This window comes from Pseudorca crassidens, chromosome 8 (genome assembly GCF_039906515.1).
Source record: "Pseudorca crassidens isolate mPseCra1 chromosome 8, mPseCra1.hap1, whole genome shotgun sequence".
Lineage (NCBI taxonomy): Eukaryota > Metazoa > Chordata > Mammalia > Artiodactyla > Delphinidae > Pseudorca > Pseudorca crassidens.
Genome location: NC_090303.1, coordinates 92,213,820 through 92,226,072, shown reverse-complemented (window position 1 = coordinate 92,226,072; position 12,253 = coordinate 92,213,820). Strand labels below are relative to the sequence as shown.

At 35.8% G+C, this 12,253-nt stretch overlaps 1 protein-coding gene across 3 annotated transcripts in view; it reads right to left on the bottom strand.

The window, feature by feature from the left end:
* Positions 1 to 828: 828 nt before the first annotated feature.
* Positions 829 to 12,253, bottom strand: part of TRIM24 (tripartite motif containing 24) — a 91,504-nt gene continuing 80,079 nt past the window's right edge. For 2 of the 3 annotated variants that reach the window (XM_067747136.1, XM_067747137.1), the window contains exons 12-19: positions 11,981 to 12,116; positions 10,413 to 10,485; positions 9,152 to 9,320; positions 6,563 to 6,891; positions 5,137 to 5,269; positions 4,117 to 4,191; positions 2,368 to 2,517; positions 829 to 1,612 (exon numbers count right to left, since the gene is read on the bottom strand). In XM_067747136.1, coding sequence (XP_067603237.1) covers positions 1,403 to 1,612; positions 2,368 to 2,517; positions 4,117 to 4,191; positions 5,137 to 5,269; positions 6,563 to 6,891; positions 9,152 to 9,320; positions 10,413 to 10,485; positions 11,981 to 12,116 — 1,275 coding nt within the window. In that variant the 3' untranslated portion in view covers positions 829 to 1,402. The remainder of the gene's footprint in view (positions 1,613 to 2,367; positions 2,518 to 4,116; positions 4,192 to 5,136; positions 5,270 to 6,562; positions 6,892 to 9,151; positions 9,321 to 10,412; positions 10,486 to 11,980; positions 12,117 to 12,253) is intronic. The other variant, XM_067747138.1, reaches the window with a different exon arrangement.

Genomic DNA, 12,253 nt, shown 5'->3' with positions numbered 1-12,253 from the left:
TTTAATTCATGGGAGATGACACTATCCAAAGGATAAAATTCTTTCGAGTCAGCTATATTTTCATTCTATCAGCCTAGAGAGGAAAATTTCCTCAGCCAATTAATGTTTTATAAATAAAGGTTTACTTTGGCAAACTAAAAAAGTTCGCATATAAATATACTGTCAAATGTTAGATTAGCAAATGGCACAATAATTTTCTTCTATCTTAACCTAGTTTCCTTCTTTGATACTGAACAACAAGTACAAGGAATAAATGAAAGTCAGTAAACTAGCTAGGTCTGACCCATTAAGAATATGCTTGCCGTCTTTTGTATCTCTATCAGGAGACTGAACATGAAGTCCAGAATTAAGTCAGATGAAAGATTCAGTTTGAGGTTCTGACTCTGAAGAATGGGAAATAGATGCTTCAGAAAAAAATGTAAATTTCACTCTAATTTCCTCCAGTTGCCTGCTCCCAAATTCCACAACACACTTCATTCCAATTTATGAAGACAGATGAAAACCACAAAAACTGGTCCCTTTCAGGGGAATTTATATTTAATGCCCAATAGGGTATAAGTTGAAGAATCCTTACATCAAATACGGCACACACTGCTGTATTGCGTATTCTGGACAGCTCCACTAAAAGCCATACTGAAAACAATGAGTCTTGTTATAAAAGGATCAACCTGCACAGTTAAAAAGCAAACAACAAACCACACACAGACACACAGCAAAACCAAACGAGTACACTTACTTCCTCAGTGGAAGAAGGTAGGTTTAGAAATGTACCTGCTATACCAAACACACCTCTATAGACAGGAAAAAAACAAAAACAAAAATCAAACATCTGTTTTCCTTTTTCTTTAATACAATTGCCATCTTACATGATATACTATTAGGTGCCTTCTTAATAGCATCTAATCTACTTTTTCGTTGCACCAGTGGGCATCCTAGGATAGAACTCTTATTACCACTCATATTCATTGGAGTACTGCTCTTACGTACAGTACACCTAACTCATGGTTGGTCCATAGTTAATTAGTGGTATTTTCTAAAAATGGATTAACGCACACATCCAAACCACATTAAATTTTCAACTTAGAGTTCAAACAAAGTCTATTTCCTTTCTATAGTTGCTATCACTCCAGACTGCAGTTTGAAATCCAATAAGTGGGGAGAATGTCTTTTTATTTTGTTGTTGATGCTTCTTTCTTTCTTCCTTTCTCCTTCCTTCCTCCCTCTTTTTCTTTCTTAATAAGGTTAAAAGAAATGGGTTATTAAGGAAATCAGAGTCTAGTAAACATTGAAAACTTAAAAGTGGTCACAAGCTCTTCTTGGTAATGATGTTAAATTACTGACAAAAATGTTTTTTGAAAACAAAAAAAAAAATCTAAAAACCAGCACACGCCAGTGGTGTTGCTTATTTAAGCAACTGGCGTTCCTCTATGCTTTTGAGGCGTTTCTTCCGGGGCTGTACAAAGTCATCATCTGAGTCATCACTAAATTTATTATCTTCTGATTCATTCCTGAATTCTACTTTAGGAAACCGTTTTTCTGGATAAAGGTTCTTCAGAAGTTCTTCAAAATAGCTTTCAAGTTTTATACCAGCATTGGCTACTTCTGAATCAGGCTGTTGAATAAAAATAAGAATTAAAAAAAATTTTTAGATAGTCAATAAAGTCGTGGATTTCTCACATTTTTGTTCCCTTCTAACTGAAGATTATGAATATCAGTGGATTGTTTTGGAGAAAATGTTTATGTATAGCTTTGATATAAAGTAAACAAAAGTCTGGGGCTAGACAAAATCTAGAGAAGATCAGATAAGAAGTAAATAAAAGGCTTTGACTCATCTGGATTACCAAAGAGATATCACAGAGATGCCATAATCAGAGAATCATCTAACAGGTATTTTTAGAACAAATTAAATGAAACGTGGAACTCTGGAATGAGTAGCCAATACAAAGGACAAACTATCAACAAAAGGCTATATAAGTCTGATAGATGTTTAGATAAACTAACAGATGATAAAGTTTTTGAGAAAATTCTTAATTAAGAACTATCTAAACCACATTCTTAATGTTTTAATATCAACATCACAAAGACTGAACTCTGGTGAAGTGCCATATTTCAAGAAATAAAGGTGCTTCTGGGTTAAAATGTAAAGATAAAAATATTTTCTAAATTGTTTTCAAGTTGTCACCATATAATAAATCTTTGAATATACAGGTGGATAAAGTCTTCCTAACTACCTCTTTCATTCCCTGACAGACTTGAACTTTTGGTTATTTATGCTACCACAGATAGATATCTTGATCTCCTCGTTTGTCGGTAAGGTGTTTGGTTTAACATTACTTTCACATTGCTATTATTTTTTTTTCTTCTCACCTCATTGAATTCAGCACAGTTTTGAAAGATCAATCTAAAATCAGCTACAAAATCTTCAGGCTTTGTATACATGGAATAATCTTCTTGTAGTCTTTTCTTGATGGTTGACAAGTCCATTGGATTTTTAATTATTTTGTAATAATCTGGCACCTTTCAAAAGATATGAGATGCTATAATAAATAAATTCTACCTGGTCCTATATAAATCCTATAAGTAGTAGTATAAAATTCAGATTGTTCTCATTGCTTTTCTCTCTTCTATTTTGTCACTGATAAGGAAATTTATTCAGCAAAATTTACAAGTGCCTGAATGCTTCCACACATTGGTAAATGTTTAGTGTCACTTTTATCAAAAATCTTCACCAGTTATTTTTAATGAAAAAAACTTACCACATTTTCCCTCTTACTATTCTCCTTCATTATTAAACAAAAAGCAATCACTAGAAAAAGTATTACTTCTAGTAAGATTTGACATGCTTTTGCTTCATGTGTTATAGCAAGTGGGCTTTGAATCTGGGTTTGAACCCCAGCTCTGCTACTCACTAGCATTCTCCTGGGTAAGTTACTGGGTTCAGTCATTTCACTGAACCTGTTTCTTCATATTTCAAATAGAAATAATTCTACCAATCTCATAGGATTTTGTGAAGACTAAATGAGATGATATATATTAAGAAAAAGGGGGCTATTTTGCTGCTGCTATTAATGCCAAATGTAACTATAAGCCAACATCATAAAAAGTGCCAAATTCTAGGTTAACTTTTTAAATGAATAAAGTTTTTACTGGCATATTTTTGCCCTGGCTCTTTTGGGTACAAAGGACCCTTCCCCCTAAAAACTATTTACAGTGGATCCTTGAACTGTGCAGGTACACTTATACACGAATTTTCTTCACTGAATTCATACTATATTACTACAGGATCTGTGGTTGGTTGAAGTTGCAGATACAGAGGGCTGACTGTAAAGTTAGACGCAGACTTTCAACTGTGCAGAGAGTCGGTGCCCCTAACCTCTGCCTTGTTCTAAGAGTCAACTGTATTCCTTTTTCCTATCTCAACTTCTCAAAACTTGTTTTCAGGACAGAAGTTCACTGTTTATCAGCTCAATGTATTTGCTAAGCTTGTTTTCTTTTCTAATGTTGCATTAAATTTTCTAAATTTATTGAACTGTTCAACAAATCTATTAGCTTTTTAAAGGAATTTCAGACCTCAGAGAAGAACACATTTTGAGTAGCAGGCCATTTCCAGCACTCTAAAATTATGCACTGAAGTCACATCAAATTTTAAATATGAAGTTTTTTGAAGTCAATGGTAAACACACACAAACACACACCTCTTCCTCTACTGTTAAAGTCTACTTATTACTTGAAGTTTGGACCTATAAATCAAAATGTGCACAGAGATTTGGAGAGGTCTTTATCTCAAATGGCAAGTTTTTTTCCCAACAGCTTTAGGATATATACCTAAAATTCCTGAGAGAGAAACAATTGATAGAAATCATCCCAGGGAATAGTAGGTAAAATACATGAGATGAGAAGAAAGAATATATGAGAAAAGAAGTTTTGGGCCAGTTTGTTAACCTTAAAATGTGCTTAAGATTAAAGCATGCAGTATGTATTAATAAGCTTTAAGATTTGGATTAATGTAAGAAACTTACTATTGAAAAATGGTACAGAAACTAGATTGTCATAAATCGAGTTTCAGAAAAATCATCCCACTGTACAAAAAAAGCACAAAATAACATCCATACTTACAGTTAGAGGAACTGGGTCTTGAAAAGCCAGGCTCATTTCATGGCAGTAAAGAAATAAAAGTAGGCGTTCACACTTCTAAGCAATAAATAAATAAAATGAAAATATAATGAAGTCACGGCTAATTTTTAGCAACAACGTTACAGGTCTCAAAGTATCAGAATAAAAGTTAAAACCAGATGAATACAAGAAAAATACTGATACTTGGAGCTTTGCTGTCCATTTCAATCATTTACTACAGTGTACTGTTTGACATTTTGGGGTGTATGTCATATGTGAGAGCAGTCGTTATAATTACAGGAACAAAAGCAGTATCACTAGAAACCTATCTGAAGTTCTTTAAAAATGTATTTCCACTTCCCTCTCCAATTTGTGTACTGAATTATTAATAGTACACAAATTAATAGAAGAACATCCATATGTTGAGATCCAGAGGTAGAGCCCCTGCCATGGGGTGTTGGGTCCTAAGGACCCCTCTCTGAATGCAGATGGTTCCATCATGTACTCTGCTACTTCTCTGCTTACAAGTTTACCCCAGTAAACACTGTGTAGCAGTGGCAGTGCATGTTTCAGCTCTCTCTTGCACGACAACTTTCATACTGACTGTTCTACTTAATAATTTAGCAAAGGAGCTTCTTTAGTGATAAAGAAGTGTTGACTTAGTAGCTTTAAATGTTAATTACAGTTAAATATATTAGCTAGCTTTGAGGTATAAATCTAGTGCCATTTGGTGAAAGGATGTAATTATTTCCAGGAAGAGTAAACAGAAAAACCCATCTCTTTGGTGCCAATTCTTAACAAATTCTGAGGAAGAAAACATATCTGAATCAAACCTGAAACTGACTAAAGGTAGACTAAATTTGCCATTATTTAAGACTGTTATTTTTTTGTGGAAAAAGAGTACTAAAGAAAAAAGCAGTATAAAATTGGACTGAATATACACTTCTTTGATGAAGATACATCTGCATTATAGTAATGCATCTAACCAAAACAACTGTTTAACAGTCTAGGTTGGAAACTTACCCTTTTATCTATTGGTGTTAGTTTGATAAGGCCTTCAGTTTTCTTTTTTTCTGAGTTGTGAATGGGAGCATCACAATCATATTCAACCTCTGGTTTAGATAAGTCTCGGCAGAAAGTGCAAATCCACTCTCCACTGTTGGGGAATAAAGTATCTGGCTGAGTTCCTAATGCATCATTGCTCTCTTCACCACCTCCCTTTCCCACCTCCCTCCATGCCATCTATTATGCAGAATTACTTATTTGGCATCAGTGTTAATCACTGAGGATTTAGCACACATCTGCTTTGTACGTGGCACCATGCTGAGTGAGCTTGCAAGCAGAAATAGAGTTCACAGGCCTAAGTGGTAAACGTTAGCCTAGTTAAGGAGGCATGAAATATACACAAAATAAAAAAATAAACACACACATTAATCTATGGCTGATGTGAGGCACAATTGACCTTTCCCCCCAAATGATTTAAGAAAAATAAGCACTCTTGGTACTGTTCTTATAACTTTAAAATTATAAATATTTATTTATTTATATTTATTTATTTTTTCGGTACATGGGCCTCTCACTGTTGTGGCCTCTCCCGTTGCGGAGCACAGGCTGCGGACGCACAGGCTCAGCGGCCATGGCTCACGGGCCCAGCCGCTCCGCGGCATGTGGGATCTTCCCGGACCGGGGCACGAACCCATGTCCCCTGCATCGGCAGGCAGACTCTCAACCACTGCGCCACCAGGGAAGCCCTAAAATTATAAATATTTAAAAGTACAGCCTTGGAAGGGACTTCCTGGTGGTCCAGTGGTTAAGACTCCATGCTCCCAATGCAGGGGGCCTGGGTTCGATCCCTGGTCAGGGAACTAGATCCTGCATCCTGAAATTAAGAGCCCGCATGCCGCAACTAAAAGATCCCTCATGCTGCAACTAAGACCCGGCACAGCCAAATACATAAATAAATATTTAAAAAAAAAAAAGTCTTGGGGACAAGGCTCACTTAAACAAACAAACAAAACCTACAGCCTTTGAAGAACTAAGATATCAACCCAATGGCTCTTCTCTATGACCATGATCATCTCATAGGGTTTGAGAATTTACTCAAGGTATTTGTGAACAATACAGCTCAATGGCTGGCAAATAAGATGCACTAAGTTATGGCAGTGTTGTGCATAAGGATAACACTTTATGGTACTTCCCTTGTAATAATTTAAAGGGCCAGTTATTTTTTTTTCTCCTCATAACAGACTAGGTTTTTGAGAGAAGCACTGGGAATGGGAGGCAGGGTATGGGAAACCCTGTGTTGAAAATTTTGGCGTATGCATTTATGCCAAGTGGACTTCTGTTTAAGTTTTTACAAAGGTCTTATGTTACAGTGATCATCAAAAGTTTATTGCTGTTATTATTTATAATGAAAGAACGTAAGGAAGGGAAGCAAGTACCGTCTTACCTTGGAAAATTTGCCAATGTGGGCACATGACAAGAGAGATGGAATACTTTGGGACATTTCTCACAGCATAGGAGTTCCCCTCCGTTCTGACAAACTGCACACCAGTCCTCATTGGGGTCATCCTCTTTCCTTGTCTCTCCAACGTGAAGGGGTGACTTCTGTGAGGCATCTAGCCACTCAGACTTTCCATTTGAGGAATTTTCCTGGTTAAGTCCAGGTTGATCTCCTGTGCTATCAGGGGCATCTGATCTTAACACAGACTCTTCAGATGCAGAGCTCTGACTGCTATTTAAGAGCAGGGAGGTGAGTATGCTTCTTGGATAGTTGGTCTGCAGTGGAAAGAGTTAACATATGCATATGGGTATCTTAAACTGCCATTCTTTATTAGCACTACTGCAATTCTGGACTGCAGTCTGCCCACTCATGAGCACCTGGTTATTTCAAAGGAGTCTGTGAATCTGCATGAGACCAGAATACGTTTACTGCTAACTGTCCCTAATGGTAAAAAAGACATGGACCTCTACTGAAAAATATCTTCAAAACAGAAGATCAGCAGCTGTAACAGGGTGTGGATAACCCAGGGAAAATCTTTGACTCTGCTGATGGCTATAGCAGTGGGTGGGTACTGTAGAAGTCAACCATGTGAACTATAAATACATTTTACTGGAGCTGTTAATTCAAAGTATATCTAAACACAAAACAGGCCTACTACAGATTTTTTATCATTCATAAAAAGGCATACTGCTTTAATTCTTAGAAGTAATTTCACCTCTGCAAGTGCCATTAATAACTTTAAAATGAACCTAAATGTTATGTTTGAGCCTAGAATGGTGAAAATTTCAAATTAATAACAAAATCTATTATCTCCTTTAAACATTTTTAAACATCTTGAAGTAATAAACGTAGATTTAGTTAAAAGCACAGGTATATAATATCATTCCTTGGAGCCAATTATTTTCAAATTATTTAGCTTTTCCCTCTGCTATTTACTTCCATACTTCTAAACAGTATGCTTATACTATAATTTTTCAGATTTTCAAATTTAAACATATTTTCAGTTTTTTTTTTTTTTGCGGTACGTAGGCCTCTCACTGTTGTGGCCTCTCCCGTTGCGGAGCACAGGCTCCGGACGCACAGGCTCAGCGGCCATGGCTCATGGGCACAGCTGCTCCGTGGCATATGGGATCCTCCCGGACCAGGGCACGAAGCCGTGTCCCCTGCATCGGCAGGCGGACTCTCAACCACTGCGCCACCAGGGAAGCCCTTCAGTTTTAAATGTATATATTTTCCCTTCTATGGAAGATCAGATTTTTCCTTCCTGATTCTCCACACCCTCCTTATACTTACACACACCATTCATACCATCCTCTGAACATAGTTTTATTAAGCACTGTTTTCTTTTTAGTTGGGAGGTGCCAGTATAACTGTTTATAGCCAGCATCTATTCCAGCTGGTCAGTATCATTGCTGTACTGGTTAAGTATCCTGAAAAATCAATTTTTGGTCAAATGCATATTCACGTTATATCCTGATTATATCTAGTTTTTATTTAAATTTGTATTCAGGTGTTTGTTTAAATCATTATGACTATATACTGTTCATTGCATAACCACAGAATGTACTATGACTACACTTCCTTTTTGTCTAACTTTTTGTTTTTCCTGTGAGTCAATAATTACCATATTTTAAAATTTAATCCAGTTGCTTATTTTTCTAGATATCTAAGTCATTCTCACAATCCCCAACAGGGTTATAAAATGTTTCAATACTGTCAAAGCATTTTTCTCCCACTACATACATTCCTAATGGAGTCTTCTGTCCTCCTCCTACAGGGTGTACTGGAGGAGCTGTTGTATTGGGGACTAACTACCCTTTTCTTTGCCTTTCTTCTGTGTTAGATCCCAGAAATGGGATCTTATATCTTTCTCTTTCTGGTTTAATTCATTTTTGATGAAGCATATTCTCAAATATCTTCTCAAATGAGTGCATGGAATTAAGTTTTTGAGAATCTGCATGCATGTCTAAAAATGTTTATTTAATCTTTACACATAATTGATAATTTGCCTGGGTACAGTATCCTGGCTACAAAATACCTTTCCTCACAATTTTGTTATTTTCTCTATTGGCTTCCAGCTTTGAGAGTCTGTGTTGAGGACTTGGTGACACTATGATGTCTGATCCATTATGTAAGGTGTTTTTTTCCTCTGGAAGCTTTTAGAACCTGTTTAGAATACTGGTATTCTGAAATCGATGAGGATATGACTTGAGTCTTTTTTTCATTTAATTGTTCTGGTACTTGGTAGGCCCTTTCAATTCAGATGCTCATGCCCTTCAGTTACAGGAAGTTTCCTTGTATTATTGCTTTGGCAATTACCTTCCATGTGTTTTACTCTGTTCTCTCTTTCAAATGCCCAACCTCCTCATTTAACCTCTGACTTTTCAAACTCTTCTCCCTGTTTGCCATCCATCTTTTTGTTCTGATCTACTGAAAGATTTAAATATAATAGTTTTTATCTCCTACGAGCTATTTAAAAGTTTCTCTCATCCTATCCCTCAAGTAGGAGTAGTATTGCAATCATAATATAATTACATTTTGAGCCCTAGATTCTTCATCTGATTCTTGTTTCACTATAACAACAGGAAAATCATAATTTTCAGGTGGTCCACTGTTTTCTTGTTTTATTCGGATTGGCTCCAACATGACCACTGGGACTTTGTGTGTAGAATCAGCTCCTGCTGGTTTGCTGGAAGAGCCAGAGCTATAAGTGTAAGAAAAAAAGAAAGAAAGAAAGAAAGAAAAAATCTAAGAAAGCTACCGTAAGTATCTTAAAACAAGGTATAATAATAGCTTTTCGGAGTAATGCTGTATCTTCACAGCAATGGTAACTATGTTACCTCAGCAATAAATGATACATAACTGAAATGCATCTGCTGTACGCAAAACAGTTTCACTTATGTAGAAAAAATGTTCCACATATTAACCTATCAAAATGGTTACATTACATACCTGGAAAGGTATTTAAATAAATTTAAATAAAACCTGAATTAAAACTGACTTCAACATCCTGAGGCTCTAAAATTGGGCAGCCAGATCTTAGAACTACCTTAGAATTAGCATCTTTTTTTTAGGATTTTCCTTTCGTTCTCTAGTCAGTGACAAAGAGAAGTCTAGGCTCACATTAACGATTTACTGTCACAAAGTGTGAAGATAATTAACTAGGTTCATAATTTACTGGTGTTCTGCTATTTTAAAAAATGTAGTGCAACAAAAAAGCCACTTACAGATAGCTACTCTGTTCTCATAGGATTAAAGGCAAACTTTTCCCCTTCAGAGTATGCTACTTCCATACAATTAGGAAAGTAAGAATTGAGTTCACTATCTAGGAGAAATATGCAAGCATTATGAGTGGGTGTGTAACACATAAAATACAGTTTCAACAACTGTAAAACAGAATCAATGTTTGGTTATTAGAAATGTCAGAACACCAATTTTAGTATAAAATTATTATTTGTTTTCCCTAAGTTTTTATTTGTGCATGTTCCTATATAGTGCAGTGTGTTACACAGACTTCATTTTTGTTTTTTCCTTGCTATTATACTAAAGTCAAATGTATTTTCTTATTTTCAACAAATAAACATTTTTGTATCTTTAAAGATAAAATTGTACTCTACTAAACCCATTGATTTATTACATTAACATATAATATATAATAATTATTAAACATTTAACTTAAAAGTTAAAAATAAGGGAAATTGCTTAAAATGTATTGAGTACCAAAGCATGCTGAACACTGGCGAGAGAAATCTAGTTACAGATTTTATAGGCTAGAGAATAAGTTAAGTCAGTTTACCTTCCTCGGCTCCCAACGCTGGAGGCACTAGGTGAACGTATTGGTGGGTGTACACTTGTCATAGTAACAGGTCCTGAGATCATACACATTCGTAAAATGAATTAATAACTGTATTTAATTCCTACTCAATGTTCTCACTTAGTACTACATTGAAACTGGAAACACATAATGAAACTATATAAAACAAGAGTAGCTGTTGAACTCCCAGCACAGTCTAAAGTCCCCCTAAACTGGCAGGGCTGTTCAACCTTAGCAGTACTGACATTTGGGGACAGATAATTCTTTGATGTGGGGGCTGTATGTGCATCGTAGGGATGTTGAGCAGCACCCTCGGCCCCTACAGTTATTAGATGCCATGGCACCTCTACATACTCAGCATCCAGGGGTGTGACAATCAGAAATGTCTGCAAACACTGTCGAATGTCCCATGTTAGAGTAACCAGGGTAGGAGCTTAGTGAGGACACTAGTGCCAGCAAAAGCTACAGAGGACAATAAAAAGTTGGTAGGGCTGGTATAAAAGCAGTCCAAGAGAGAAAGCCCCACAGAGGCTAATGAACAGAAGACACTGAAGCAATGTATAGAAGATACTTTGTCCCTTGCCTGACACTGAGTTAGTACTGGATAAACGTTAGCTTTAGTAATAGTGCCAAAATGGTTTCCAGAAATGTTTTGTCAAGTTATACTCCCACCAGCTATATATCAGAGCATTTGTCCCATCACATCCTCATCAATGAGTATTTTCACTATTTAAATCTTTGCTTATTCAATAGTTAGAAATTATGTCTTTTTGATTTTATAATGACTACTGGTGAGATGGAACCACCCATCTTTCTTCCTCTCCCCTGTTTTACTAACTAAATGTATTTCCTCTTTAGGGAATAATCTACTCATGTCCTTTTGCAATACTGTGTACTTTCCTTATTAATCTGTATGAACTTGTTACATAATTAAACAGTTTCTCTACCACATTTTGTCAACAATTTCCTTTCAGTTTGTTTATGTTTTAAATAAGTACCTCCTTTAAAATTCGACAACTGCTTAATTGTGCTTGTATGACTGGTGAATGGCATAAGAAATTCTCCTCTTTCCTTATTTTGGTCTAAGTCATCTAATTTGACAAGGTTCTCCGCGAGTAGCATTAGTCAGAGTGCCTCTCTCTTGAAGGAAATAAGTAGTTGTGTCCAAAATTCTTGAACACAATTAAATAGCGAAAAAAAACACCAAAAAGAGTGATTGTCACTGATAAATTTTGATACTAGGAAAATTCCATGCAAAAAGAGATGATACTACAGGCAAATAATCAAAAAGAGAAAGTACAATACTAATTTCCTCCTGGGAGCACTATAATGCCCATAAGTTCTATTCAAATTGAAAATGTACAGAGGTTTAACTTTTGCTTCCCACTTCGAAAGTACATTAATTTTAAAGAGTACCCAAAACACAGACCCATTTTAATCATCCAACAGAAAAAGGGAGGAGGCATAGGGTGATTTTTTTAAAAATTATTATAAATAGAATAAAAACTGAAAAAAAAACACTAATAAAAATTTTAAAAAGCCCACTTTACCTGTAAGGCCTGGAGATGGCACTGATGAATTCGGTGACTGGACGGTTCTGTTTGAGGGTGGTCTTGGCTGGCCATGATCTGTACTAGTATCTTTCCTCACAATATTGTCCAGCATAATAGTACTTGAGCAGTCAATCTGATGAGAAATTATTTCACGGCATTGTGACTTTGCAAGTTAAAAGCTACTTTAAATTTATAAGAAAACTTTAATAGTTTAATTATTATCAGATAATAAAACATGTAAATATCATATTTGAGAAGTTCTGATCCATA